A 27593-nucleotide genomic window follows, 5' to 3' on the forward strand; every position below is an offset into this window, starting at 1 on the left:
AGACAAAATTCTTATCCTTACAGAGAAATAAAAAATTTTAGAGGTAAGGGTCTTGGATAATTTTCAACAACTCCGGCCTTGGACCTCTCCCACTCACTCCACTGACAATCTCATTCAGTCTCAGGGTGTAAGTGCAATTCTACACTAGTGACTTCCAAATTTACACTTCTAGTTCAGCCCTCTCCACTGGACCTCAGATCTGGACTTGGATGTCTAACGAGTACCTCAAATTTAACCTGTCCAAAATGGGTTCCTTCACCCCCAGTCTTCCCCATCTTAGTAGATAATTCTATACTAAAAGTTGCTTAGGTCAATCCAGACTCCTGTCTCTTCACATTTTAAGCAGGAAATCCTATCTTGCTCTACCTCCACCTTCTAACTATACCCAGAATCCCATCATTTATCATTATTTGTATCACTAACATTCTGATCTGAGCCACCATTGTTTTGCACCATTACTGTAACAGCCTCCAAAAATTAGTATCAACAGATAACGATTTGTAAATGAAAGAGATTAAACTCTGTTCTTGACTTTTATTCTCTAATAATCATATCCTAATCCTCCCTTTCTGCAACTTATCCCACCATCATTTCCTATAGTCATTACCAAAAACTGCAACCCTCTAGAATCTCAAGATTATGCACCCCACCTCTGCCAACCACTCTTATCAACCCATTATGTCCTTAACATTGCTACTCCAACATCTCTCCAACTTCCTCAGTTGTCTACAATACTTTCACCCTAAATTTTGACACTCCCCCTCACTTCCCCTTATACTCTCACTTTTCTTGTCACTGAGCTTAAATTGCCTGGTCAATAATTTCTTGGTCTACATGCCCCAACTTCCTTGCCCTTCTTCTCTATTGTACTCATTTGGCAAACTCCCAAACCCGATGAAATCACCTCTCCACCTAACCTGGCGCAGCAGTCCTCAAACTTTTAAAACAGGGGGCCACTTCAATGTCTCTCAGACCGTTGGAGGGCCAGACTATAGTTTAATAAAAAACAAAAACAAAACTATGAACAAATTCCTATGCACACTGCACATACCTTATTTTGAAGTAAAAAAACAAAATGGGAACAAATACAATCACACCACCACATGTCGGGCTGTAGTTTGAGGACCCCTGGTAGAGCATAGGGTTAAAAGTGCTAGGCTCTAAGTACAGAGTGATCTGAGAAAAAGCCAAGCATCACTGTTGGCCCTGAGTACTAAAAACAATACTCACTAGACACAGTACACTGTCCCAACTCTAAGTCAGATGCTAACAGTGACAAGAAAAAGGCAAGACAGAAGTACAGTAAACAGAATGTGTTAAGAGTTAAATTACACAGTTTTAAAAAAAAAACTTGTTTTTTAAACTTGACTTTTTCTTTGAAGTTTGCTGCTGTTTTCTCATGCCTGAGATTGCAATAAAAGTCTGTGTCGACTGTCAGGAGGGGCTGCACCCTTAACTCTCCATGCGGAAGGGTTGGGGTTGGTCTTTTGGGGTCCCTAAGTTCAATACAAATGGCCTGAGTAGGTGTTGTGATTTTTGTGTCAAGTCATACTGACATGCATCCACATAGCTGATGTGGCTGAAGAAAAATATACAATCAAGCTGATTGATCCTGCACTCAATTCATGATCACTAACCTCAAATGGAGCATTTAACAGTGCCTGGAAATCATACTTCGTGCCTCCCTGTGCTTATTACTCTCATTCTCATCCATTTCTTACTTTTCCCTTTTCAAACCTCCAACTCCTTTTCCCTCTAATGTTTAGTTTCATATGACATTCCTTCATATTCTAATGAAAGAAATAGAAGTAATCCAAAGAGACCTCCCACATATCTACCAGCATCTGTGCCCATATATCCAATCTTATCTCTGTTAATATGAATGAACTTTGTATTCCTAACTTAGAACAATCCCTTGTGCACTAGATTCCATCTGATTTCATATATAGTCAAGGATATCTTTCCAGTAATTCTGTCTTCTATATCATATTTTCCTGTTTTATTGGATTATTTCCATTTGCATAAATTATTTCTTTTCTCTTAAAAAAAATACAAAAACCCTTGGTTGACTATTTTCCCCTCCTAGCCACCATGCTATTAATATTTCTCTTCTTTCACAGCTCAAGTCCATGAAAAAATTGTCTATATTTACTCCCTCCAATCTAACTCTAAGCTTCATCCAATAGGCTTCATTCTCAACATTTATTGATAATAACTCATACAAGTCAACATTTGTCCTAGTTAGCTTTAGTTCATCTTCAGAACTCAGTCAAGACCCACTAAAACACTGACTTTTCTAAGTCAATTCATCTATTACATGTTGTCATGACTATATGACTGTTATTTTATATTTTTGTATAATTCTTCAATTAATGATTCTTCCTCAATACTCTAAACTCCATAAATAAGGGCAGGGATAATGCCTATTTTTCTATCACAACTGCATGGTCAGTGTGTAGCACAGTGCCTGGCACACAGGAGGCCACCAATAAATGTTTAGGGGACTAAACACTTTATCATCATCATTGTCGTCCTCATTTTAAACTTGGGAGGGGAGGCCCATAAAAGTAAAGATACTAGCACTAAGGAACAATGTGGATTACTGCTAGAATAGAAACTAGAAATACCAGAACATAATGGATCACTATGCTCCATTCTGGACTTGTAATGATAAATGAGATGTGGACCCTCTTCTCCCAGCTAAGGCCTAATAGAGCCTGGACAGGACAAACCACACAATCTGGTGCGATGTCAAGTCATCATTATGTCCACGAAGGCTTAGTTGCCAGGTCAACAGAGCAGCTTCACACTGTCAATTGCTCTTGTTTCTGTATCCCAAGTGCCCAAAAAGAAGACCTCTTTCCAAAACAAAACATTCTTTTGAAATTACATCTCAGGCTTCAGAATAAGACTCTTCAGGTACTTATCACTCATCACTGATCTACAAAATATGAACCAGGAAGATCAGCTGATCAACTTAAAGTTACAACATTAAGATCAAGTGTCAGCTGAAGACCAGTAAGAAAGGGAAAAAAATATTTCAGAAATGAAATTGCCAGGCAAATGGAACTTGAGGTGTACAACTTTTAAGAAATCTACTGCATGAATGACATCTATGTATACCAGTTGGAAGGCTATATGTTTTGAGAATAGCAAACCACTAGGCAGAACTGTCATGAAACACACAATGTTTGCTATTTTATGACTTCTTCTAGGGGATCATATGATTTATTATCCAAAATGAGGTACTTTGAGAATAGAGGGGCAACATTAAACATTATGCCAATGAGTGTTTATTAGGACTGTCCCAGGCAAACAGAACTGGTCATCTCTTAGTAACTATCTTTTACTCATTATGCCTAATGAGTACTCATTTGGTCATGCAAATATCATCCTTAGGCAAATCAACAGCAGTAGCAGCAGCCAGAATGGACAGGATACCAGTCCAGTGTGGGCTCTATTTAAGTCACTTTGACTGTAAATGGTCATGCTAATACTTACCATCTCCACTGAACAAAAATATAGTGAGTCATTTCCTTTACCTACTTGTTTATATTTTTTAGTATAACCTCAAATTCCTAGTCTGAAGCATTCTTCCTGCCTCAGCATCTTGAGTAGATGGTACTACAAAGTCATGCCACGGCACCTGGATAATTTTTAAATATTTTGTAGAGACTAGGTCTTGCTATGTTGCTCAGGTTAGTCTTGAACCCTTGGCCTCAAGTGATCCTCCATGTGGGCCCCCCAAAGTCACTGTACCTGGCCTCAATTTATTTTTCTTGCTCCTTCACATGTGATCTATATTTAATCTTTAAAAAGGCCATTTCTATTCCCATTTGAAGTTTAATTCTGATTTAAGAAAAATATCCTATTCTGTGCTCAAATGAAACCATTCTTCAAATTTCCAAAGGATTCCTTCTTTCCTGCAGGGGCTATTAAATGAACCACATTTTTTAAAATCAAGATCGACTTCTACGTCCTTCACTAGAATCAGTAAATAAATAAATAAATAAATGTCACCAGCCATGAAACTTTATTGTTGGTATCAATTTATACATCCTTCTGAGAAATGTTTTGTGCCATTTACTCGATGGTTACGAACAAATCAGAATCACTTTTACTAGTATATTTTTGGTTTGCTTGGCAAGGGAAAATAAAGATTATTGCAAAATTATTAATCAAATCCAAAAGGCCTGGTAAAAAAAAAAATCTATAAAATGGGAGGACTAAACACTACTAGCCCTACCGTGTCAACAAACACTGTGGAATTCAAACCAAGAAGACAATTCCATACCAGTTGGTAAGTAGAAGTGAAGCCATCCATTATATAAAATGGAAACAGGATTAAAGACAAATTACAAAACGCAAAAACTAATATTTTGGTCAGAAAACCAGTATTACATAAAGCCATATAGGAAGGTCTATTAGTTGTTTTCTTTAAGGGGAAAATAAATCAAACTATTAGTTTCCTATTTATTCAGAAGGAAAAATAAAGAACATGTTTGGAAGATATTTCTGATATTAAGTGAATATTTTCTCATCAACTATCTAAAACTTATAAAAATCTGACTTATCTTTGTCAGCCTTTAATAAAAGGAGGGAACAGAAACAGTGTTTAGTTTTCAGCAGGACACTCACAACACCCGGATGAGGTCCAGAGTAATCCTAGATCGGGGGATGTCAACATTGAGCACTTGGACCTCCACTTTTTCTCCAGGGCCTAGTCCTAGGCTCCTTCTCTTCTTTGTTTTAGAAAGTTTTGCTTCTGTTACATTTCGTATGGGAATCAGCCCTGATTTCCCCACTCCTATATCCACAAAAATTCCAAACAGAGTAGCATTCTCGACTTTGCCTGTAAGAATTGCCCCAACTTGCAGATCTTCCAAGCACACTATGCTTCTCTTGAAATCAGGCTTATCAAAATCTGTAAGGAAAGGGGGAAAAAAATTAGCTATAACTAGTAAGGCATTATGCTTCCTGAATATAACATAACACAGTAATAAGCATTCCCTGAGTATCAGTTATGTGCCCAGACCATTACCAAGCATTGAGGGGGGACATAAAAGGAGCTGAAGGCACAGGCTTGCCTTCAGAGAAAATGCATCCTAGGGGGAGAAACAGCATTTGCACACTAGAAACAATAATAAAAAATTTATTCAAACAATTTCTTCTCTCTAAACTCTATTTCACTAGCAGGTAGACATTAGCGCTATATATGAAGACTGAGAAGAATAGGTCTTTTTTTTTCCTTGTGAGATGATGAAAATGTTGTTTAATAAATATACAAGGCTAAATGACAAACTGAGAAAGTAAGACCTCTGAAGACACGAGACTGGGGACCCTTCTCTTTTGGATTCTTAAATTGCTTAAAGGTGGCAAAAAGTACATTGACTTTTGGGCAAAAATAAATGAAATTCAGATTTTTCTCTCTCTTCACTTCCTCCTACAAATTTGCAACTTAGAAAATCAATTCCTATTCATTTCAGATATATTTATCCACTCAAAATTCATATTCTTGATTATCTGTGGCTCAGAAACCCAGATCAGGTAGTACTTAAACCTTCTTTCTCTTCTTTCAATTCAATTCATCAAACATTTATTTACTCCTGTTATTACCTCTCAGTCAGGTACTCTGCTGGGTGCTAGAGATGCAAAGATGAAGACATTCAGATCTCTGCTCTCAAGTTCCTTATGACCCTCTTTTCTTCTACATTTCTCTGTTCACTAACACTATCCCCCAAAAGGTGGTATAAAGCATGCCAAGGTATCATCATGGCTCCAATTAAATGAAAACAACAACAAGTTTCATGAGGGAGACAGAACTAACAGTTGAAATGGGGCTTGTGGATGATCTGTGGGCTCCACTTATCCACGCTCTTGCGAAGGCCTCCTTCCCTAGGATTAGAGCGTTGACTCTTATAACAAAGAACACATTCTATGCTTGGATCTCCATTTATTAAGACTTCATTTTCCCCTCCACCCATTCCATTTCCTTTTCCTCCACAGCTGTTGGCTTTATCCTGATTACTTGCTAAAGCTATCCTTTACATTTGTATTAACAACTGGTCACCTCTTTCTTCCCCTCCCCCAGTCCAACCATACTGAAGCCAAGACGTTTTAAAAGTTAAGCTTTTTCCTGTAAAACAAAACAAAAATCCTCTTTAAACCCCAAATCTCATTTTCCTTATAAAGTAAGAATATGCAAAAATTGGAATTGATCCTGTAGAATTTCACCTAATACTAAAGATGTGAATTCTAAAAGCAAGAAACCTACTGTAATGTAATGTAATATTACACTGGGTTAAGGACTGTGTCAAAGCAAAGTGAAACTAAGTCCTAGATCAGGGGTAGGATGGTCTCTGAAGCCCCAAAGGCATCATTTTTATGCTTCGAAACTCTTTTTCCCCTCTCTTTCTTGTAGAAGTCCAGCTGCTACAGATTCCCAAAGGGTTCCTGATCAGCTGCTCAGTTTGATTTTGCATGGAAAATTAGAGTCAGGAACTACTTAACTTGTTCCTGAAGACAGTCTGGGACAGTAAGAAATCAAAAAATCTTCTGTGTACCATGAAGACTTTAACAAATCAAAAAATCCTCTGTGTACCATGGAGACTTTAACACTTTCATAGCCAAGGTTGCATATTCAGTCCCCTGTCACCAGACTGCTCTGATGAACTCAATTTTGGAAACTAGCAACCAGTGTTAATACAAATAGAATTGATTATGTCACTGAGAAAACAGAAGATGAGTTGAGGAAAGAATGAGGCATTAAGAAAGGAAATACTTTTGAGAAACTGGAAGAAAGAGATGTAACATAAATATTGTAATGTGGAAACATCCAAAATAGTATCTACTCCCTCAAAAGAATAGCTCATTTGCCTTTCTGCTTGGGAATATGTTTAGTAATAAAACAATAGTTCTCAGATATCTTGAAAATTGTGACTTACATTAGGGCAAAGGTCAGTTCCAAAGTTTGCTTAAAGAGATCTATTTGAAATTCCACTTGTTATACTGATGAACACTGCAGTAACTAGAAAACTCAGTGGAGAGCCCAGGTGTACCTGTGTTTTGCTCAGCTGGGTTGCTTGTTTAACTGAATCATATAATTAGAGCACTAACCTTTGCTCTGAGTCTGTAGGATAACTGGGATAATGAAGCAATCAACACAACAGAAAAGTGAAGATGGACAATCCAGTATAGGATACTTGCAGTTAGAGCGTATTTCCCCACCTTCTAATGCAGTGGGCATCGGCTTACCCTCTGTATATCTCACCCTTTTTAAGAACTACTGCCCTACTTAATATCCTGGCTAGAAAACACCCTTGGAATTACCATAAAAGGATATAAGGATACAAGGATACCAGGCCTCCAAATGGAGATGGATTTGTTTGCTGAGATATCCACTTTGTGTGGACCATCTGGAGGCTTCTGCTCTCACATTTTGGCACAGGTCTTACTGAGTATTATTTATTTTTCTTTAACTTAAAAAAAATTTAAGACCTATAGTACAGTAAAGAATAAACTTTCTGGCTGTGTTTTTAAATTCTCTTAAACCAGTGGTTCTCAACCTTCCTAATGCCGTGATGTATTTTCATTGTTACCAAGGAGTCATGACCCACAGATTGAGAAGGGCTGTTGTAAACCTTTTCAAAGAAGCATGTCTAACTACCTCAACATAGCCTAAATCAGAATAAATAGAGCCAAACCTTAAATATGGCATCATCAAAACTGGTTATGGGACAAATGTAAAGATTCATTTAAATCTCAGTGGTTCCTGTGCAAACTTCCCTGGGGAAGTAGGCCATTTGATATGTAATTCTTTTTCACCGGGTCAGTGCTCTCAACAACTATGGCTGTTATACTTCTCTCATCATCTACCTATGCTGAAAGCTGAGAGCACTTTTAATTAGAAGGAAAATCAACAGAGAGATAGTTATCTTATTTGTTCAATGAATTCACTGACACAGAATCCAAAAACGTAGAAGGCTGTAATCTAGGAAGAAGATTCACTTTTTAGGTTGTGAACTGACTGCTTCACCTTAGACTTCTGGCTCCTAGGAGGTAAAAACAGCTTTAAAAAATCATGAAAAAAGCGTGCCTTCATGCATATAGTAGTACACATGTGATGCATGGTAGTCTGGTATAATGGCATATATACATGGATAAGGAGTCTGGAGACCACTGGCTTCTAGCTTTGGCTCTGGATATCAACTAACTATAATTTAAGGAAGAACACTCTATGTATAAAATGGGAGAACAGCATTTGTTTTGATAGGATTTTTGTGAGGATTAAAGGACATAATACGAACTATACAAATACAAGCTGCTACAATTCAAGTTCAATTGTTTACCTGTTCGAAAGTCAAAGCTTTCAGGCTGGCTGAGACCATCTATGATCACCTGTAAGGTGTGTACTGTTGTTTTTAATCTTTCTGCAGTTTTCTCTATTCCTTCCTTTTCAAGGAATGAATTTATTTTTTGTTGCATTTCAGGTTTCCCAGTCTCACACAGTGTCCCTCCAATGAATGGTAAAAACCTGCAGTGGGGGGGAAAAGCCCAACTCTTATCAATAATATTACTTCTTTCTTACACAAGTCACATTAAAATTCATTCATCTCAGATCCATACATCAATCAGTCAGTCTACTGAAAATCTACTATATGTCCCATGTTATAATGAACAGATGATCTGTCTTGGGGGAAAAAAGTGGAGAAATGAGGAGGTGGTAGATTTAAATTCCTGTGCTACTTTTCAAATGCTAAGTTCCTGTGCTACCTGACTAGAGTCAGCACCAAAAACATTTTATGAAGTAATGTTCGTTATAGTTTAAGGTCGTATCTATTTACTAAATAAGGTTATCTATTTTTACCTCATTTCCTAAAATGTTAGGAAAACTTATTTGAATTTAAATCAGCTAATAGCAAACAATTATTTGATGATACCAAAATTGCCAATTTTTTTTTTTTTTTAAAGAGAGAGGGTCTCGTTCTGCTATCAAGCTGGAGTACATGGCCTGATCATAGCTAACTGTGAACTCCTGGGCTCAAGCAATCCTCCCACCTCAGTCTCCCAAGTAACTGGGACTATAGTCACAAGCACAATGTCCAGCTAATTTTTATTTATTTTTTGGTAGAAATGGGGTCTCATTATATTGCCTAGGCTAGTCTCAAACTCTTGGCCTCAAGATATCCTCCCGCATTGTTCTCCAAAGTAGCTGGGACTATAGGTCTGTGCCATCACACTTGGACAAATTTAAAATTTTTTTGTAGAGATGGGGTCTCAACCTGTGTTGTCCAGGCTGATCCCAAACTTCTGGCCTCACGCAGTGTTAGCCTCCCAAAGCACTGGATTACTACAGGCATGAACCACCATGCCCAGCCCTAACTTTCAACAAATGAATTAATCTATTCATGTGCTACATCACTGCTTTTTACTTCTGGGTGGCCATGATAGGAGTGTTACCTGTGTAGCATACTATCAGCCTGATAAATTCCATCAACAGTCAAGCCTCACATAAACTAAATTACATCAAATATATTGAGTATTCAAAGTCAACAGAAAAAATATGAGGGGAGCTATCAAAAAGAAAAACTTTCTTCTAAAATGAAAGACTTTAATTATATAAAGATTATCTTTATTCACTTTATATATTATATAGCTGCAATATTTGCAAAGTAAAAATATCTGCTTCCTTTTGCCATGTTTACCATTTCCTTTGCTTGCACAGCTACCTCTCAGTTACTTAGACTTTGAGTTCACTAATTGCAAAAGCTATTAAAGGGTTAACATGCATTTATTTCCCTTCAACAATTTCATGTGAATGTTGGGCTGTAGCTTACTTTCTTGACATTCCTTGGCTGAGTATTTTTCTACACCATTAAGTTCCATTTCCTATGATTAATGACACTTTAAAAATGTCAACACGGTAATCAGACAGATAGTGATATTAATGCCCTCAAATCCTTTCCTCTAAGGATATCTCTGGAATACAAGAAAGGAGAAAGAATCTGTTGGAGGGTTGTCTATAATCAGAATTGGGATGTATCCCATTTGGCAGGTTGTCTGGGATTTCAACATTTTCTGCATTGTTGTGTTCAACCAGTAAAGTTCTCTCCACTGATACTCTGATACTGATAATCTGACAATCTGGCAGAGAAAGCTCTCCCATCTCTCAATGAACTATAGTATGTCTTTGGGTTAAAATGTGCAGCACTACCATAGCCATATTTTTGGTCCAAAACAGATTTTCTAGCATCCAACTAATTCTCTCGTTAAGTTTTGCTTAATGTTCTAATAAAAGACCCAGGAGTTAGTGCTGAGCCTCCCTCTTTGGAAATGAGCCTCCATCCAAACTGGTGACTAGTGAGATATACACTGTGAGTCTGTGTAGTTGTGGCCCCCCCAGCACAGTGGAGACAGCTGGTATCTGTTAGTGCTGATGGATGGGCAGTAGCACACAAGGGCCCCGGTGACAGGGAACAGCTGCTAGAGTTCTGATTGACAGGGCAGATGACACATGACAACCTCCGCCCACAGCCAACTTCCTTACACAACTTTCTAAATAATTCATACCCTGCTGAGCAGGCTTCCCTGGTATTCACCCTCTTGGCTTTATTGGTCTGCAACTGGCTACTTAGCAGAGTATCTTTCAAATCCTCAAGATTCTGGCTTATAATCATCTGTTAAAATGCCAAAAAGTGCATTCATGTGCTATAAATCTAAAACCTTTAATAGCATTTTATAATTAATAAAAGTAACTAAATGGCAGAAACTTCCCAAAGAACTGTCTAAATCTTGGCTTCAGTAACAAAACAGTAGTTCAGCAGGTCAGTTGGAGTCTTAAGGGTGTGTGTGAGGGGGTGGGGAGAAAGACACTATCTCCTACCAAAGTCACTTTATATAAAGAATTCTGCTCACAGTGGTTGCAAATGTAAGAAAATCAGTCCGTTTAATTTAGGTGCATATTTCATATATCATTTTCACTCCTACACACATTCTCCTGAGAGCATTAGTAACAAATCAATAAAAAAGCACCAAGTCGTACTCATAGCTAATGCTTCATATTGATCAACTCTATTTTTAAATGACAACAGGACAAAGTCAAGTGCTTTTTTATTTTCAAAACGTTCTAAAAGTCAACAACAAAGTCACAAAGAAAGAAAGAGCTAACAAAAGAAGAGGGACTGTAAAATGAACTTGGAACAGCATTTGGATTGACCTCTCCCTTGCTGAATTTCAACTATATTTAACTGTGTATGATGTTTTAGGCTCAGTACCCATTCAATAAACACATGTTCCTTAAATACTCTAAGAGAAATTTATTCTACATATTCTAAAATTTCACTTTAGAATTAAGTGTGATAAGTAATACTCAATACCAAGTATTTTCTATCACTACGTTATGAAGCTTGGAACACAGAAGGCAAGTGAACATTTACTGATAAATACATGCCAGACATTATGCTAGACAGATACTCTCATTTAATCATGGCAACAATCCTAATACGTAGGTATATCATCTGGAAAAGGAAAACTGAAGTTCTGGGAGGTTAAATAACTTGCCCAAGGCCATGCAGCTATTCTCACTAACTGCAGTTTCACGCTGCACACAATGTATGTGTCTGTGTATGACTGAAGGTATGTAAAAATTAAAGTGCTGTATTTGGTTATGATAGAAAACACAATACTTTCAGTAATGTTTTACCAATACAATTTAATGGCAGATTACTTTTCAACATTAAATGGTTACCACTGAATAAATCCCACAAAGAAACGTACACATGCTTTTAAAAAAACAATTCCTTCAAAAGTCAAGAGTTATTCAAGTCATACTCTCATTTTCTCCACTGTCTCTGGAAGGCTTTTTCAGTTTGCTAAGAACTACTGTTTGAGCTGCTGTTTTTATTTAATATGTAATTTCATCCATCTTACTTAAAGTAAGAAAGTAGCATAAATGCAACAAATAAGCACATTATGTTCTTTTAGCACACATATGTACAAAGTTAAAATGTAGAACTTGTAGCTGAGATATTGCTTATTTTTCAAACAAAATGCTATATAATCTATAATAACTGATATTTCAACAGAAACTTATTAGAAATGCAGAGATTTTCCCTCTAAGAATAAGACAAGTCTCTATAAGAGACTTGCAGAGACTTTTCTCAAAGAATAAGAAATTCTCAAGATGCATGAGATCTCAGACATAGCCATTCAGTTTTATGTAATCATTTCCAGCATGGAAATTTAGGAGCTGAGGACTCAGTTCATTACATTATACCAACATGATACCCTAAAGAAGAACCACTGTGATGCAACACAATCACCTTAAAAACAACTTAATATTAGCATGTGCTTTCTGGGCAAAACACGTATGATTTATAGTTCTACCAAGCACGATGCTTTAAGGGCAAATGACTTCGAGCTGTCTATGCATTCTCAACCCTTTTAAGAGACTTTTTTTTATCCATTAGTTTTAAAGTAATCACACCAACAAGCAAAATTTTAGAAATGAATAGGTACACATAGAACAGACCATAATTTATAATACAGGCAGATATTCAATGACTTTAAAAACAGAGTTTATATTTAACTCTATAAAAAAACTCTGGCCTTGAAAACTGATTGTAAACAGTGGAACATAAATGAAAGTTCAGTAATAATTTGTTACTCTAAAACACAGGGATACTGTATGTATTTTCAAATCTACAGCTCTTAACATTAAAGACTGAATATAAATTCATGGGTGGCAGAGGTGGAAAACCTGCTGCTTCATTTACACTACCCGCAGAGGAGCTGAAGTTACAAATGTGAGCCTAGCACAACTGCTGTTCCAGCAAAACAAAGGGACAGCAGTGTCACTTTAATCCTCATCAGGTAGTATCTTTTCAAACTTCTAATCTCCTTGTTAAACTAAAACACTGAACTGGGCCAGAAGAGTTACAAATCTTTGTTGGTACAAAATCTACAAGTAATTATAAAATCCAGTAGAGTGCATTTACACAGAGGCTCACAAAACTACCTACTGTACTTCAGAAGCTGTTGACACTTATTGAAAGTAAGATTTAAATGGCTTTCCTTGGCAAATAATCAACCAAAGAAAGTTAGAGCAAATAGTTCTCAACTAGAACTTACAGATGACTCACTTTTAAAATTAACACACTACAGATAAACATTTAAAAAATGTAAACCTTTCAGCAAGGGTAATGGGGTTGTTCTGAAAGCTCTTACACACTCCATCCTCAGAATATAGTTTTAAATTGTATGCAGGCAGGGGTGGGCCATTTTTAATGCTTTTGCTTAGTACCATTTGAAGTGCCTTTGGAACATCTACATCTTTGAGTAGCAGAAAATAATCAATAGGAACTAAAAAGAAGAACGATTTCCTATCATGGATTAAGGAATGTAGTTTGTTTTCCAAAACACTTGGTTTATAATCATCAGACCGTCACCTGTTTCTAACTTCTGAAGAACTTCCTATGTTTCCTTTCTTTTTTTTTTTTTTTTTTTGCCCCCAAGACAGTAAGAACTTCCTAAATGTTTCCTTCTTTTTCTTTCCTTCTTTCTTTTTTCCCCCAAGACAGAGTCTCACTATGTGGCCCTCAGTAAAGTGCTGTGGCATCACAGCTCACAGCAAACTCAAACTCTTGGGCTTAAGCAATTCTCTTGCCTCACCCTCCCAAGTAGCTGGGACTAGAGGTGCCCACCACAACACCTGGCTATTTACTTTTTATTTTTGCTTATAGTTGTCATTGTTGTTTGGCAGGCCCAGGCTGGGTTTGAACCCGCCAGCTCTGTTGTATGTGGCTGGCGCCCTAGCTGCTGAGCTACAGGCACCGAGCCAATGTTTTCCCTCTTTTTCAAAGATCCGTTACATATACGTGGAAACCTGATAGTCACTGCATGTTGCTCTCATTGTATATAGGAGAACACATCCTTACAAAGCTTTTTTATTCTAAAATTTATATTTTTTAGCAATTTAATATAGGAAATTAACTTTGTAAAACAAAGTGCCAGTTAAAATGTCTTTACATAGAAATTTCCTAAAAGGTTAAGATTTAGGATGATTTTTTTTAAGGGCTAGTTGAAGGCAATGCTTATATAGTTATTATCAAAGCATGTAAGATCAGTGAAATAACAGATAAGTAGTACTGATTTTTTCATGTAGTTTTTCCTATTTTGGAACCACTTGCTTTTTATTGTATACTTTGTGATTATCACATAATATAAACAGCAAACATGTTTAACACACACACATCCAAATGAGTATGAGTATATAAAAACAGAAAAGTATCATATATTGAAGCGTTGCAATTATTGCTCTAAAGATGTCTAAACTGTTTTAGGAATTACCTTAGAACTAAATTTTCAAGTGACCTAAAATATCAGTTTTCTTACATTAAAAAAGAAAATAAACCTCTATGCACCCAAAAAGAGAACCAGGAGAAAAAAGAATCAACAACCTAGTATTACCCAGTTTGATCATTCTCTTTTCAGTGAGTCTACTTGTTTTACCACCTCAAATGATAAAGATTCGCTAAAATAAAGGCTCTTCAAAGGAATATGACAAATGCTGAAGCCAATTAAAATTTGTTTAGAGAACTATACTCAGGTTTACTCAATAAACATTTACTGTGGAGGAAGACTATGAAAGATGACAATGGAGCCTTTGCCTTGAATGAGATTATAGTCTAATTTTAAGCAATGACAGTATAATTGAAAGTCTTCCATTTATATCTGCTCTTTTAGAAGCAGGATATTATGTACACATAAATAGATATTTTCAAAATGCCTAGTAAAGATGATTTGATTTCATTCTCTTAAAAATTTATTGTAGATTTGGATTTGCATTTAAGGGAATCAAACATCAAATAAATTGACTTGCCCAAAATTACACAATTAAGACCACAAGTTTACAATAGCTGAGTAAAAAGTTATATATAATAGGTCCCATTTTCATTAGCACTTCTACCCCTTTACTTTGGGGGATTTTCAATGCAGACAGATTTAGATCTCTGATAAAATTTGGCACCTAGGACCACTGCCTTGGAGCAATTTATTATTACTTTTTAAACCAAATACAAAGAAAAAATTTTAGCTCTTTTTGAATTACTGAATAAAAATTGCACAAAATTAAGTTAGAGGTTTCAAAGGCTGCGGACTCTACAGCTCAAAACCCTGTGTTTAGAATTAATATAATTTAATTTACTGTCTGTAAAGTTATAATGCAGATTAGTGCCTGTGAATACCTAAAAGAGGTGGACACATACAAAAGTAGCATTCAAAAATGTACAGGTTTATGATGAAAGTGCTGTACCTAAATAGCTTTGGCACTACTACAGTGCTCTGTATTAGAGGTAAAGGACTCTCTTCCTTAAGAAGCAGGAATAATTTGGGCAGTACCTGTGGCTCAGTGGGTAGGGCGCCAGCCCCATACACCAAAGGTGACGGGTTCGAACCCCACCCCGGTCAAACTGTAACAAAAAATAACTGGGCGTTGTGGCAGGCAGGCTGAGGCAAGACAATTGCCTAAGCCCAAGAGGTGGAGGTTGCTGTCACCTATGACACTACAGCATTCTACTGAGGGCGATAAAGTGAGACTCTGTCTCAAAAAAAAAAAAAAAAAAAGTAGGAATAATTTATTTCTATGAATGCTGTCCTGTCAAGGCATCTTCCTTTCAAAATGTTGAAAATGCTTATTTTAACATCTGTCACATCAGTAAATCTCTGCTTGTCCTCTTAATGAGCAGAAACGTTGTTACTCTATTTAAAGACTCTGCAACTGAGGTCAAAGTAACTTGCTTATGGTGACAGCCAGAATCAGAAGGTAAGATAAAGTTAAAATCCATAGCTAGACTGAGAGCAGGAAGGGGAGGGAGGAGATAAAGGAGACTAAATCAATATCCTACTGAGTTCAGGCTTCAGACTGTGGTCTAAACTTGACAAACAGAAGAAAAGGAGAAGGGCAGGCAAATACTTGAGAGAGAGAAGAGACTGAAGCAAGCACAACATTTTCGCTGGCTAATAACTCTCTCTCATTCCTCCTCCACTGGGTACTGATACATTGTTCTAGATATGCAGAAGAGAAACCAGCATTTTCTCCAACCCAAGACCCAATATTCCTATTCACTGACAATGTTAAATGCCCAAATTGCATTCATATCATGTGGTAAAATAACAAATGTTTTTCTTGTAACTCCCCAACTCTCTTTCTTTTATGGCTCATTTTCACAGCCTCTCCAGAATTACAATGAAAATAACATCATTAATAATTACAGCAACACTAGCTTATTCTGTCCAGGTGCTAAGTATTTAAAATATATTATCTCATGTAATCCTATGAAAAGGTACCATTACTATCCACATTTACCAGACAAGAAAACTGAGCTGCAGGAAAGGTAAGTAAAATTTCTAGGACAAGTAGTCATTATTTGAACCCAGATAGTCTGATACTGCATTGCCTTCAGACTGAATGAGAGGAAAGTTATGTACAGTCTCAGATTCTTGAACTTCCTAGTTCCCTCTACCAGCTTCACCAGAACCATCATGTGTGCTGGGTTTCAGAACATTCCATAAGATATATCAATCAACTTCTATTATAGGAACTCCACTGTCTGATCATGTAATTCTCAAGCAGATGAATTCTCTTTCATCATTTTTCTCATTTGTGAAGGTACTTTTAAAATATGATGAATGTTACTTCCTGGAAACTAGGGTTGAATGTTACTTCTTGGAAACTATGGTAAGATGTTTAGGTTTTAACTACAAACAAGAAAAAAAACCAAGCCAAGTGTGGTGGTACATGCCTAGAGGCCCAGCTCCTTGGGGGGTGGGGGTGGGCCTGAGGCAAGAAGACTGCTTGAACCCAGGAGTTTGAGTCCAGCCTAGGCTTTAAAAAAAAAAGAAGGGGGGTAGGGGGAGACAAAAAACAAAAACTGCTTTTAGTAATCCATCTATTTAACATTTTTATTCTTAGGTTTGGCTTTTTTTTTTTTTTAAGATACTGTGCCTCTTTATGAAAAGGCAATTGAATCTTGTCTAACCATTGTACCATTAGAAATTAATGTAGGTTAACTAATTGATACACATTCTAAGTTACCACTTACCAAAAGCCAGAAATAATTCTGCCTTACTTTTCATGTTCAAATGCTGCCAAGACAAGTCTAGAAAAACTTGAGCTCTTTCAAATTTGCAAATAATCTCTTAGGTCTGTTTACCTAATTGTCATTGATTGCACAGCATTTGCAGTTGGATTTCTTTTCAGGCAAGTTTCCCACAAAGAAAAATGTTTTTATCATTGCAGGAGGTAGCTGGCTTGCCAATGTAGAACAAAGCAGTAGTAAATTTTAGATGTGGGAAAGAGTGCTAGACATACTCAGTAGGCTAAGGGACTCACCCCTCAGAAGAATTATAAATCACAAGTCACAGGTCTTCAGTTTGCTCATAGCTGAAACTATGAATATCAAATTTGTGAATGTCATGGCCCTCTTGTTGCTCTTTTTCAAACCCAAAACACAATTTAAACCCCTGCATTACACCTGCTTATTAGTTAGAAGATGTCTTTGCTGAGCTAGCAAGCTAAGGTTTGAGAGAAGGTGATAAAACCTCTGAAGGCAATTCTCAAACAGGAGTTCAGAGATGGCAAATCCTTGAACAGGAATGGAAAAGAGAGACTGAGCTGTGCCCACTCACTAAGGGTCTTCAGACATTCTTCACTATCTGGCTTGACTTGTTTTAGCTCCATGGGAGGGAGCAAAGCTCTAAACAGCCTCAACCTACCTCCATTACTTTGAGCCATGGGGCACAAGTTAGGATCCATTTATCTCAGGGTATCCTTGCGCCATATGTTGGGCTAATTATACTTTCCATCTTTAAAAGTTTTAAACATGACATGTTTTTAGGAAATTAAAGATAAACATTGCCTAGCTTTTGTACAAAAGTTTCTCCCCTCCACAAGTAAATACATTGTCAGGTTATGTGATCATTCCTGTCCAGACCTGATTTCTGAATTCAAGGCCATGTACTCTCTGAACATGCTTTTCATCAGTGATTGTCGAGGTCAGACACAGGCCTATCAGCAGAATATTGATATAATACTAGCATTAGCATGCCTAATACTACTATCAGTGATGCTATAGCACAGACATAGATACAAATCAGCCCTTGATATACATTTACGTGGTTCATTCAGATGGTGCTGCATGCCACATTCCTGCTACACAGGCTGTTAACTACTCCTAAAAAATTCTTTAAAAATTTTTCCCTAATGGCCAAAATGGAAACAACAAATACTACCTAATGTTTTATCAAAATGAGTGCCGAATGATAGTCTTGACATTAAATTTCCTGGCATTTTTCAAGTTAAATCAAGAGCACAATAACTTTCAAACTTAACTATCTGGAGTGAATCAAATTTTTAATGTAGCAAATTCTTTGGGAGAGTGCCAAGTCTCACTGTGATGCGTACAAATCAGCATAATCCGCAGCATAAAGCACTACCTCCTGGCACCTTATTCAAGTAAAGACGGAAATAGGATACTTGCCTTGGCTCACTGGATCAACCCAAGTAGTGAGACAAAAACAGAGAAGACATGGCAGGGGGTGGATAGCAACCCCTAAATAGGCTCTTTCTGGCCCTCATTCCACGTATTTACTTACGCTTATAGTACAATTCAACACAATGAAATCATATGCAGAGATATTGTGACCATTTCTTGATGATGACAGAAAATGGTTAAAAAAAAAACAACTTCCTTCCTGGTCTGTCTGCTTTTTCAGTTGATAAAATCTAGGACAGGAAGAACCCTGGATACAGTTCTCTGAAGGCAAAAGATATTCTGCCTGGGAATGTCCTAAAATCTTTTCAATCCACAGGGATTCTGAGAGAAGTACTCACCATGAAGGAAAAGCAATACTAGGAAAGGATGATCTATCAGGGGTGTCCAACCTTCAACCCCACAGATACATGCTGATTTTGTGAGGACTTTCTTTGCTTATCTATGGGCAGGGATATCACAGAAATGCTCGGACCTTTATTTTGCTAATCAACTTTGCTTAGTGTTTGTGTATTTAATGTGTGGCCCAAGACAACTCTTTTTCTTCCAAGGTTCAGAAAAGAAAAAACTGGTTAGACACCCAGATAAATGATCTACTTACCAACAGTTTTATTTACAGAACTGCATTGACTTCAACCAGTTTATATTATTAAAAAAAAAAAATGTGAACTGAACTAAAGCTAAACGTTTCATTTTGTTCTCTTAAAGCTATCAATTCCTGAGTTATATTTCATTCTCTATTTCTATCATTTATTCCTTCATTAAACAAATATGACCATATCAGGCTTTGTTAGATACTTGGGATAAAGAGGTAAATCAGATTCTTGTAGTCCCTACCCCACTGGAGCTTTCAGCCTGCAATTATAAATTAATCTGAAATTTAATTGCCACTAGCCCAGCAAATTCAGCAAATTTTCAGATGCATTATTTATTTTACAGGGACAAGAACAACTAGAGAGGCTCACAGCTTTAACTACAGTATGCTACTGCATCATACCTCTTTTGACCATCTACGCCTATTTTTAATAAATGGGGTAAAATGGAATACTGAGAGCAACAGGAAAAGAAGCCTTTTAATTAATTTTTTAACTTATTATTACTATTCTTGCTTTTACGCAAGATGTTTCTACTCTTAAGACCCCTGAGCTCTAAGATCAGTTCAATATTACCCATAATTTTTTGTTTTCTTTAGGATTTCAATATTTACTCCATGAATTTTGTTGGTGATGATTTTATTCATCACTTAGAATGTGCAGAGCACTGTGGTAGGGCCTGAAAAATATAAAAATGAATAGAGATGACCTATGCTCTCCAGGAGCCTACCAATGTAGGGAGGATAAAACTTATACTCACCATAATATAGGTCTATAATTGGTAAGTGCCCTTTGTAAACCACAAAGGTTGTTTAAGGATAAAGAGCTCATTTCCAGATAGGAGTATCTCATAAGATCTAAGATGATTTTAAAGCTCTGGACTAAGAAATTGAAAGGATGAACTGAAATCATCTGAGATGAGAATGATCATAGCTGGAGTATGATTTTGGGAAAAGACCTAGGGTTCAGTTTCAGGCATACTATGTTTAAAATATTCAGTAGGGAGGCAGATGCAAAAATCTGAAGTTTAGAAGAGAGATTTGGGCTAAGGATATAGATTTAGGAGTCATGTGCTTATGATAACCCTTACGGCCAGGAGACTGGAAGAGATCATCAGGGCAGTGATCACTGTTTAGTTCATTAACTTCTTTTTCTACTCCCCTTCTAGTACAGTGAATTTCCACTGCCTCTTTCACACCATCTCTAGTATTCATATTATTTCTGCCATTCCTAACCATAATTACTGTCTTTCATACCCTACACACAATCTGTCTGCAAATCCTATAGATCTACTTTCAAAATATACCCAGAAACTAAATGCTTTTCACCGCTTCTGCTATCATCATCACTTTCACTTGAATTATTATAATTAGTCTAACTGCTCTCCCTGCTACTACATGTACCACTGCCCTTTTTCACCCATTCTTTCTTTTTTTTTTTTGGTTCTTTTTTCCTTGGCAGGAAAATTTGCCCCTGAACTTCTCATCTTTTCTTAACAGTAGACAAGTAGATCCATTTCTTTTCTTTCTTTCTTTTTTTTTTTTTTTGGGTAGAGACAGAGTCTCACTTTATGGCCTTGGGTAGAGTGCTGTGGCGTCACACAGCTCATAGCAACCTCCAACTCCTGGGCTTAGGCGATTCTCTTGCCTCAGCCTCCTGAGTAGCTGGGACTACAGGCGCCTGCCACAACACCCGGCTTTATTTTTGTTGCAGTTTGGCAGGGGTGGGTTCGAACCTACCACCCCCGGTATATGGGGCCAGTGCCCTACCCACAGAGCCACAGGTGCCACCCAAGGAGATCCATTTCATGTGGAAATCAGACAATGTTGTTCTTCAGCTCAAAACCGAGCTATGGCTCCTAATTTCACTCAGAATTAAGGCCTCCCAATGTCCTTTTGACATAATCTCCTATTTTTTTCTCTCCCTTGTTCACTTTGCTCTGTCCACACTGACTGCCTTGCTATTCCTTGAATATATCAGGCTTGCTCCCACATTAGGGCCCTTACATTGTCTGGTTCTTCTTCCTGGAACTCTTTCTCCAAATCTGTCAAGAGTTTTCTCAAATATTACCATGTCAATGAGGACTATAATGACTACTCTACTTAAATCTGCAAGCCCTACCAACAACTCTAGCAATTCTAGTCCGATTGCTCTGCCCTTTCCCTGTTCCTCACAGTGCTTTATCATACTGTGTAATTCATTCATTATGCTGATTGTATAATGTCTATCTTGTTTGAGACCAGGGATTTTTGAATGTATTTCAAGACCATTTAACAGTACTTAGAATATAGCAGGCACTCAAATGACAATGGTTAATGACTAAATGACTGATTCTGTCAACTCTAGACTAGGTTAACAGAAAGAGAGTAGTGCTATTAGGTATTCATTATGAGAAAACAGGGGAAGACCAAGCCTTTTTGTTTACTTATTTTGTTTACCTTGTTTTTGTGTGGGGCTTGTGAGGAGAATTGGTCAAAAGAGAAAATGGAGGAATTATAATTTAAGGAAATTGTAAAAGTTTCAGTTTTAGTTATATTGAGTTTGAATTGCTAAGATACTCATGAGAAATTCTCTTGAAGACAAATGGAAGGCTGAGCTAGAGAAAGGCCTGGAATAGAGATGTTGATGTAGGACTGGATTGTGTGAAGTAGGTGATAAAAAACAGGCATGTGAACGGATATAATCATCCATAAGAACATGTGGAGTAAGAGGAAAAGAAGGTGAAACTCAAATACTTGAAGAATATCTAGAAGCCCTGAGGAGAAAGAGAAACAAGAGAAGTTAGAACATGAAAATAAAAGTCATAAGGAAGGTTAGTAAATTGTTGATGTCAAATGTGGCAGTATGAGTAAAAGATTTAAGGATGGGAAGAGCCCACTGGTTTTGACAATCAGGATGCCATTCATTGAGAGGGTAATTTCAGAAGAGGGTTAAGTATAGAAACCAATCTGTAAGGGACAGAGAGAAGGTAGGCAGAAAGAATTAGAGGCAGATAATTTTGGCAATGAAAAGAGGGGCAGTGGTCTGGGGGAAAGATAAAAGGTAGTTACTGCTTTTAGGAAGTGGGGGTATATATGGGGAGACTCCAGCAATCACAAATCTGAATACTAAAATAATAAAAAAAAGTGAAGAAGACATTGAAGATACAAGAGACAGTCATAAAACTTTATAAAGCCCAAATACCTTATTCATTTAGCTGCCACTTTCCCTCTAGCTTTTAAAGGTCAGGCAATTACAACATAGAGATCAAGACAATGGCCAAAGTCAAGACTTCGCATCAGCCCAGGACACGGTGATTCACGCCTATAATCCTAGCACTCTGAGAGGTGGAGGTGAGTGGATTGCTTCATGTCATGAGCTCAAGACCAGCCTTAGCAAGAGTGAGACCCATCTCTAAAAAAATAGCTGGGCATTGTGGTAGGTGCCTATAGTCCCAGCTAATCGGAAGCTGAGGTAAGAGGATTGCTTGAACCCAGGAGTTTGAGGTTGCTGTGAGCTATGACACCACGGTACTCTATCCAGGGGGATAAAGTAAGACTTTGTCTCAAAAACAAACAAAAGAACAAATAAACAAACAAAAAAAGACGTCTCATCAACAACCTGGAAGAAGAAAGAATGGGAGTGAAACAGAATTAAAAAATGGAGAATCAGCTTAGGGAAGATGGGCCAGAAAGAGTAAAAACATGGAGCAAATCTGAGGAAGGGGACTGTAAGGCAGCTGTGAATTTTTTCAGTGAGGTACAAAGTACAGTCACTAGGTGAGTAGGACAGACCCTGTAACAAGTACAAGGGATTTAGAAGAGAATAGCTTCAGAGGATACTGAAGTAAAATCTATCTGTAGCAATACTATAGAGCAATATTCTTAATCTCACATTCCCCTTATATCTCCTATAATATAGGTTCTCTTACTGTATCTCTAATAATTGGCATTCCATCCTAAGTCCTTCACTTAAAAATCTCCTTGGCTCTAAGATGAACATACTGTATCAACTGAGAAAATCATTTGGTCTTTGTTTTTTATTTTGTTTATGTGATGTATTATATTCATAGATTTACGTATATTGAACCACCCTTGAGACCCTGGGATAAAACCAACTTGGTCATGGTGTATAATTCATTTGATGTGTTGCTGGATTCTGTTTGCTACGATCTAATTGAATATTTTTGCATCTATATTCATTAAAGATATAGATTTATAATTTTCTTTCCTTTTTGGGTCTTCTGGTTTGGGTGGAAAAAAATGTGATGGGAAGTATTCCTTCTTTTTCTACACTTTGGAAAAGGTTAAGTTAAAATGTAGGTACTAGTTCCTCCTTAAAAGGTTTGGTAGTATTCTGATGTGAAGCCATCTGGTCCCAGACTCTTCTTTTTTGGGAGATTTTGATTCTATTTCAGTACTTCATATAGGTCTGTCCAACGTTTACAATTCTTTCTGGCTAAGTCTAGAAAGGTGGCATGCTTCCAAGTATTGGTCACTTTCTTTCAGATTTTAATATTTTTGAGAATAGAATTTTTTATAGTATTAAGAATTTTTTTAATTTCTGAGGTATCCGTTATTTCACCTTTGTCATTTCTGATTGATGAAATTAGGGATTTTAATTTTCTATTTCTGGTTAGACTAGCCAAAGGTGTATCAATTTTGTTAAACTTTTCAAAAAAAAAGCAACATTTTTATTTTTTTTTGCAGTTTTTGGCTGGGGCTGGGTTTGAACCTACCACCTCTGGCATATGGGGCTGGCGCCCTACTCCTTTGAGCCACAGGCGCTGCCCCCAAAAACCAACTTTTTGATTCAGTGATCTTTTGAATAATTCTTTTGTTTTCATTTCATTTAATTCTACTCTAATTTTGGCTATTTCTTTTCTTCTGCTGGGTTTGGGGTTGGAATGTTCTTCCTTTTCCAGTTGTTTGAGATGTTCCATTAAGTTGCTGACGTCCTCTCTTTCGGTTCTCTTGAGGAAGGCTTGCAATGCTATAAATTCCCTCTTAGGACTGCCTTTGCAGTATTCCAGAGGTTCTAATAATTCGTGTCTTCGTTATCATTTTGTTCCAAAAATTTGGTAATTTCCTTCTTAATCTCATCTATGACCAGCATCAGGTTATTTAGTTTCCATGTCTTTGTATGAGTACACAGATTCCTGTTATTAGTAGAGTTCAACTTTTATTCTGTGATGATCAAGAAAATACAAGGAATAATTGCTATTCTTTTAAATTTGCTTATGTTAGCATTGTGACCTAAGATGTGATCAATTTTGGAGGATGTTCATGGGCTGATGAGAAGAATGTGTATTCAGTTTTGTTAGGATGAAATATTCTATAGCTGTCTATTAAATTCAATTGTTGTATGGTGAAGTTTAAGTGCAAAATTTCTTTGCTTAGTTTCTTATTGGAGGATCTATCTAACACTGCCAAAGGGGTGTTAAATCTCCGACTGTTATGGTGCTGAAAGATACCAAATTGTTCATGTCTGTTAGGGTCTCCCTTATAAACTGAAGAGCATTCTGGTTAAGTACATAAATGTTAATAATCGAAATCTCATCATGTTGAGTATTTCCCTTAACAAATACGAAGTGACCATCCTTGTCTTTCCTTACTTTGTTAGTTTAAAGCCTCCTTTTACAGTAGTGCCAAAGAAGATGAAATATTTGAGAGTTTACCTAACGAAGGATGTGAAAGAGCTCTAAAAAGAGAACTATGAAACTCTGAGAAAAGAAATAGCTGAAAATGTTAACAAATGAAAAACCATACCATGCTCATGGCTGGGAAGAATCAACATTGTTAGAATGTCCATACTATCCAAAGCAATATTCAATTTTAATGCAATCCCTATTAAAGCACCACTGTCATACTTTAAAGACCTCAAAAAAATAATACTTCGTTTTACATGGAATCAGAAAAAATCTTGATTAGTGACGACATTACTCAGAAATAAAAACAAAGCAGGAGGAATCGCGCTACCAGACCTCAAACTATACTACAAATCTACAGTGATCAAAACAGCACGGTACTGGCACAAAAACAGAGTGGTAGATGTATGGAACAGAATAAAGAACTAAGAGACGAACCCAGCTATTTATCATCATTTGATCTTTGATAAGCCTATCAAAAACAGGCAGTGAGGAAAAGACTCCCTATTTAACAAATGGTGCTGGGTGAACTCGCTGGTGACCTGTAAAAGGCTGAAACGGAAACCCAACCTTTCACCATTAACAAAAATAGATTCTCACTGGATAAAAGATTTAAACTTAAGACATGAAACTATGAAAGTACTAGAAGAGAGTGCAGGGAAAACACTTGAAGAAATCAGCCTGGAAGAATATTTTATGAGGAGGACCCCCTAGGCAATTGAAGCAACACCAAAAATACATTACTGGGACCTGATCAAACTAAAAAGCTTCTGCACAGCCAAGAACACAGTAAGTAAAGCAAGCAGACTGCCCTCAGAATGGAAGAAGATATTTGCAGGTTATGTCTCTGACAAAAGTTTGATAACTAAAATCCACAGAGAACTCGAATGTATTAGCAAGAAAAGAATAAGTGATCTCATCTCATTGTGGGCAAGATATTTGAATAGAAACTTCTCTGAAGAAGACAGGCCTATGGCCTACAGACACATAAAAAAATGCTCATCATCCTTAATCATCAGAGAAATGCAAATCAAGACCACTTTGATATATCATCTAACTCCAGTAATATCAGCCCACATCACAAAATCCCAAAACTATAGATGTTGGTGTGGATGTGGAGAAAAGGGAACACTTCTGCACTGCGGGTGGGAATGCAAACTGTAGCAGACCATATAGCTTCAAGGGAAGGAGAAGCAGAGCAAAGCTTGGGACACTCTGTAACAATAAGAAACACCAGTAACATCTCAGTAACATGACACCGTGGTGGTAAGGGATTTGGCTCTCCTCAACTCTAGAGCTCACAAGAGGAGAACATCAGTGTTTGGTAGTCTCTATACCTGTGGTATAAATAGCCACAGGATTACATCTATAAGTAGCTGCGGGAGAAGTGAGTTGGGAGCGTGCGCACATTCTTCAATGGACCTACTCACTCTGACTCTTTCGCTTCTCCTGCCTGCAGGGAGTCTGCCCGGGGTCTGTCCAAGAAGGCTGCTAATATTTACTTTCTTGCCAGGGCTGGGTTTGAACCTACCACCTCCAGCATATGGGGCCAGTGCCCTACTCCTTTGAGCCACAGGCGCCACTCAAGATTTGCTTTCTTACTAAGACTGTTTCTCTCTCTCCCTTCTGCTAAGGCAAATAGCCCTCAGACACCTAAGGGTAATTGTTCCTGAGGAGGGTAACACATGGGTCCGCGTCAGAACAATAGATAAGCCAAGGCCGGAGACCTGGCCAGTTCCGGGCCCCGACAGCAAACTAATATGTTGCTTTTGGAAAGAAGTTTGGAGATCACGTAGAGATCTAAAAATAGACCTGCCGTTCAATCCTGCAATTCCTCTACTAGGTATATATCCAGAAGATCAAAATCATGTTATAATAAAGATATTTGCACCAGAATGTTTATTGTAGCCCAATTCATAATTGCTAAGTCATGGAAGAAGCCCAAGTGCCCATCGATCCATGAATGGATTAATAAATTATGGTATATGTACACAGAATATTATGCAGCCTTACGGAGACTTACCTCTTTTATAATTACATGAATGGAGCTAGAACATACTCTTCTTAGCAAAGTATCTCAAGAATGGAAGAAGAAGTATCCGATGTACTCAGCCCAACTATGAAGCTAATTTATAGCTTTCACATGAAGGCTATAACCCAACTATAGCACAAGACTATGAGGAAAGGGCCAAGGGAGGGGAAGGTTAGGGTGGAGAGAGGGTAATGGGTTGGGCCACACCTACGGTGCATCTTAGAATGGATACAGGCGAAACCTACTAAATGCAGAACACAAATGTCTACATACAATAACTAAGAAAATGCCATGAAGGCTACGTTGAACAGTTTGATAAGAATATTTCCGATCGTATATGAAACCAGCACATTGTACCCCTTAATTGCACTAATGTACACAGGTATGATTTAACAATAAAAAAATATATATTTATACAATAACCTATTTATGTACCAAGTTAAGCATATCCAAAGCTTAGCTCAAAAAATCAATTTCTGTGTTTATATGTATTTACTGAAATTTTTACTGTATTATAAAATCCTCATTGACTTTGAAAAAAAAAAAAAGAATGGAAGAAAAAGTACCCAATGTACTCAACTCTACTACAAAACCAATATTTAAGCACCCACACTGCCATATGAAAGCTATAACCCAACTACAACCCAAGAAGAAGGGGAAAGAGGAGGGGAAGGGGAGAGGGCGAGGATGAGTGGAGAGAGGGTAACTGATCGGACCACACCACACCTATGGTGCATTTTACAAGGGTACAATGTCAAATCTACTAAGTGTAGAGTATAAATGTCTTAACACAA

The 27593-nt window shown here is 37.2% G+C and overlaps 1 protein-coding gene across 7 annotated transcripts in view; it reads right to left on the reverse strand.

Annotated features, from left to right (window-relative positions):
• Positions 1 to 4016: 4016 nt before the first annotated feature.
• The window catches only part of SRBD1 (S1 RNA binding domain 1), a 291329-nt gene continuing 267752 nt past the window's right edge, over positions 4017 to 27593 (reverse strand). For all 7 annotated transcript variants that reach the window (XM_053589735.1, XM_053589734.1, XM_053589738.1 and 4 more), the window contains 2 exons: positions 8349 to 8533; positions 4017 to 4924 (listed from right to left, as the gene is read on the reverse strand). In XM_053589735.1, coding sequence (XP_053445710.1) covers positions 4635 to 4924; positions 8349 to 8533 — 475 coding nt within the window. In that variant the 3' untranslated portion in view covers positions 4017 to 4634. The remainder of the gene's footprint in view (positions 4925 to 8348; positions 8534 to 27593) is intronic.

This window comes from Nycticebus coucang, chromosome 4, assembly GCF_027406575.1.
Source record: "Nycticebus coucang isolate mNycCou1 chromosome 4, mNycCou1.pri, whole genome shotgun sequence".
Taxonomy (NCBI): domain Eukaryota; kingdom Metazoa; phylum Chordata; class Mammalia; order Primates; family Lorisidae; genus Nycticebus; species Nycticebus coucang.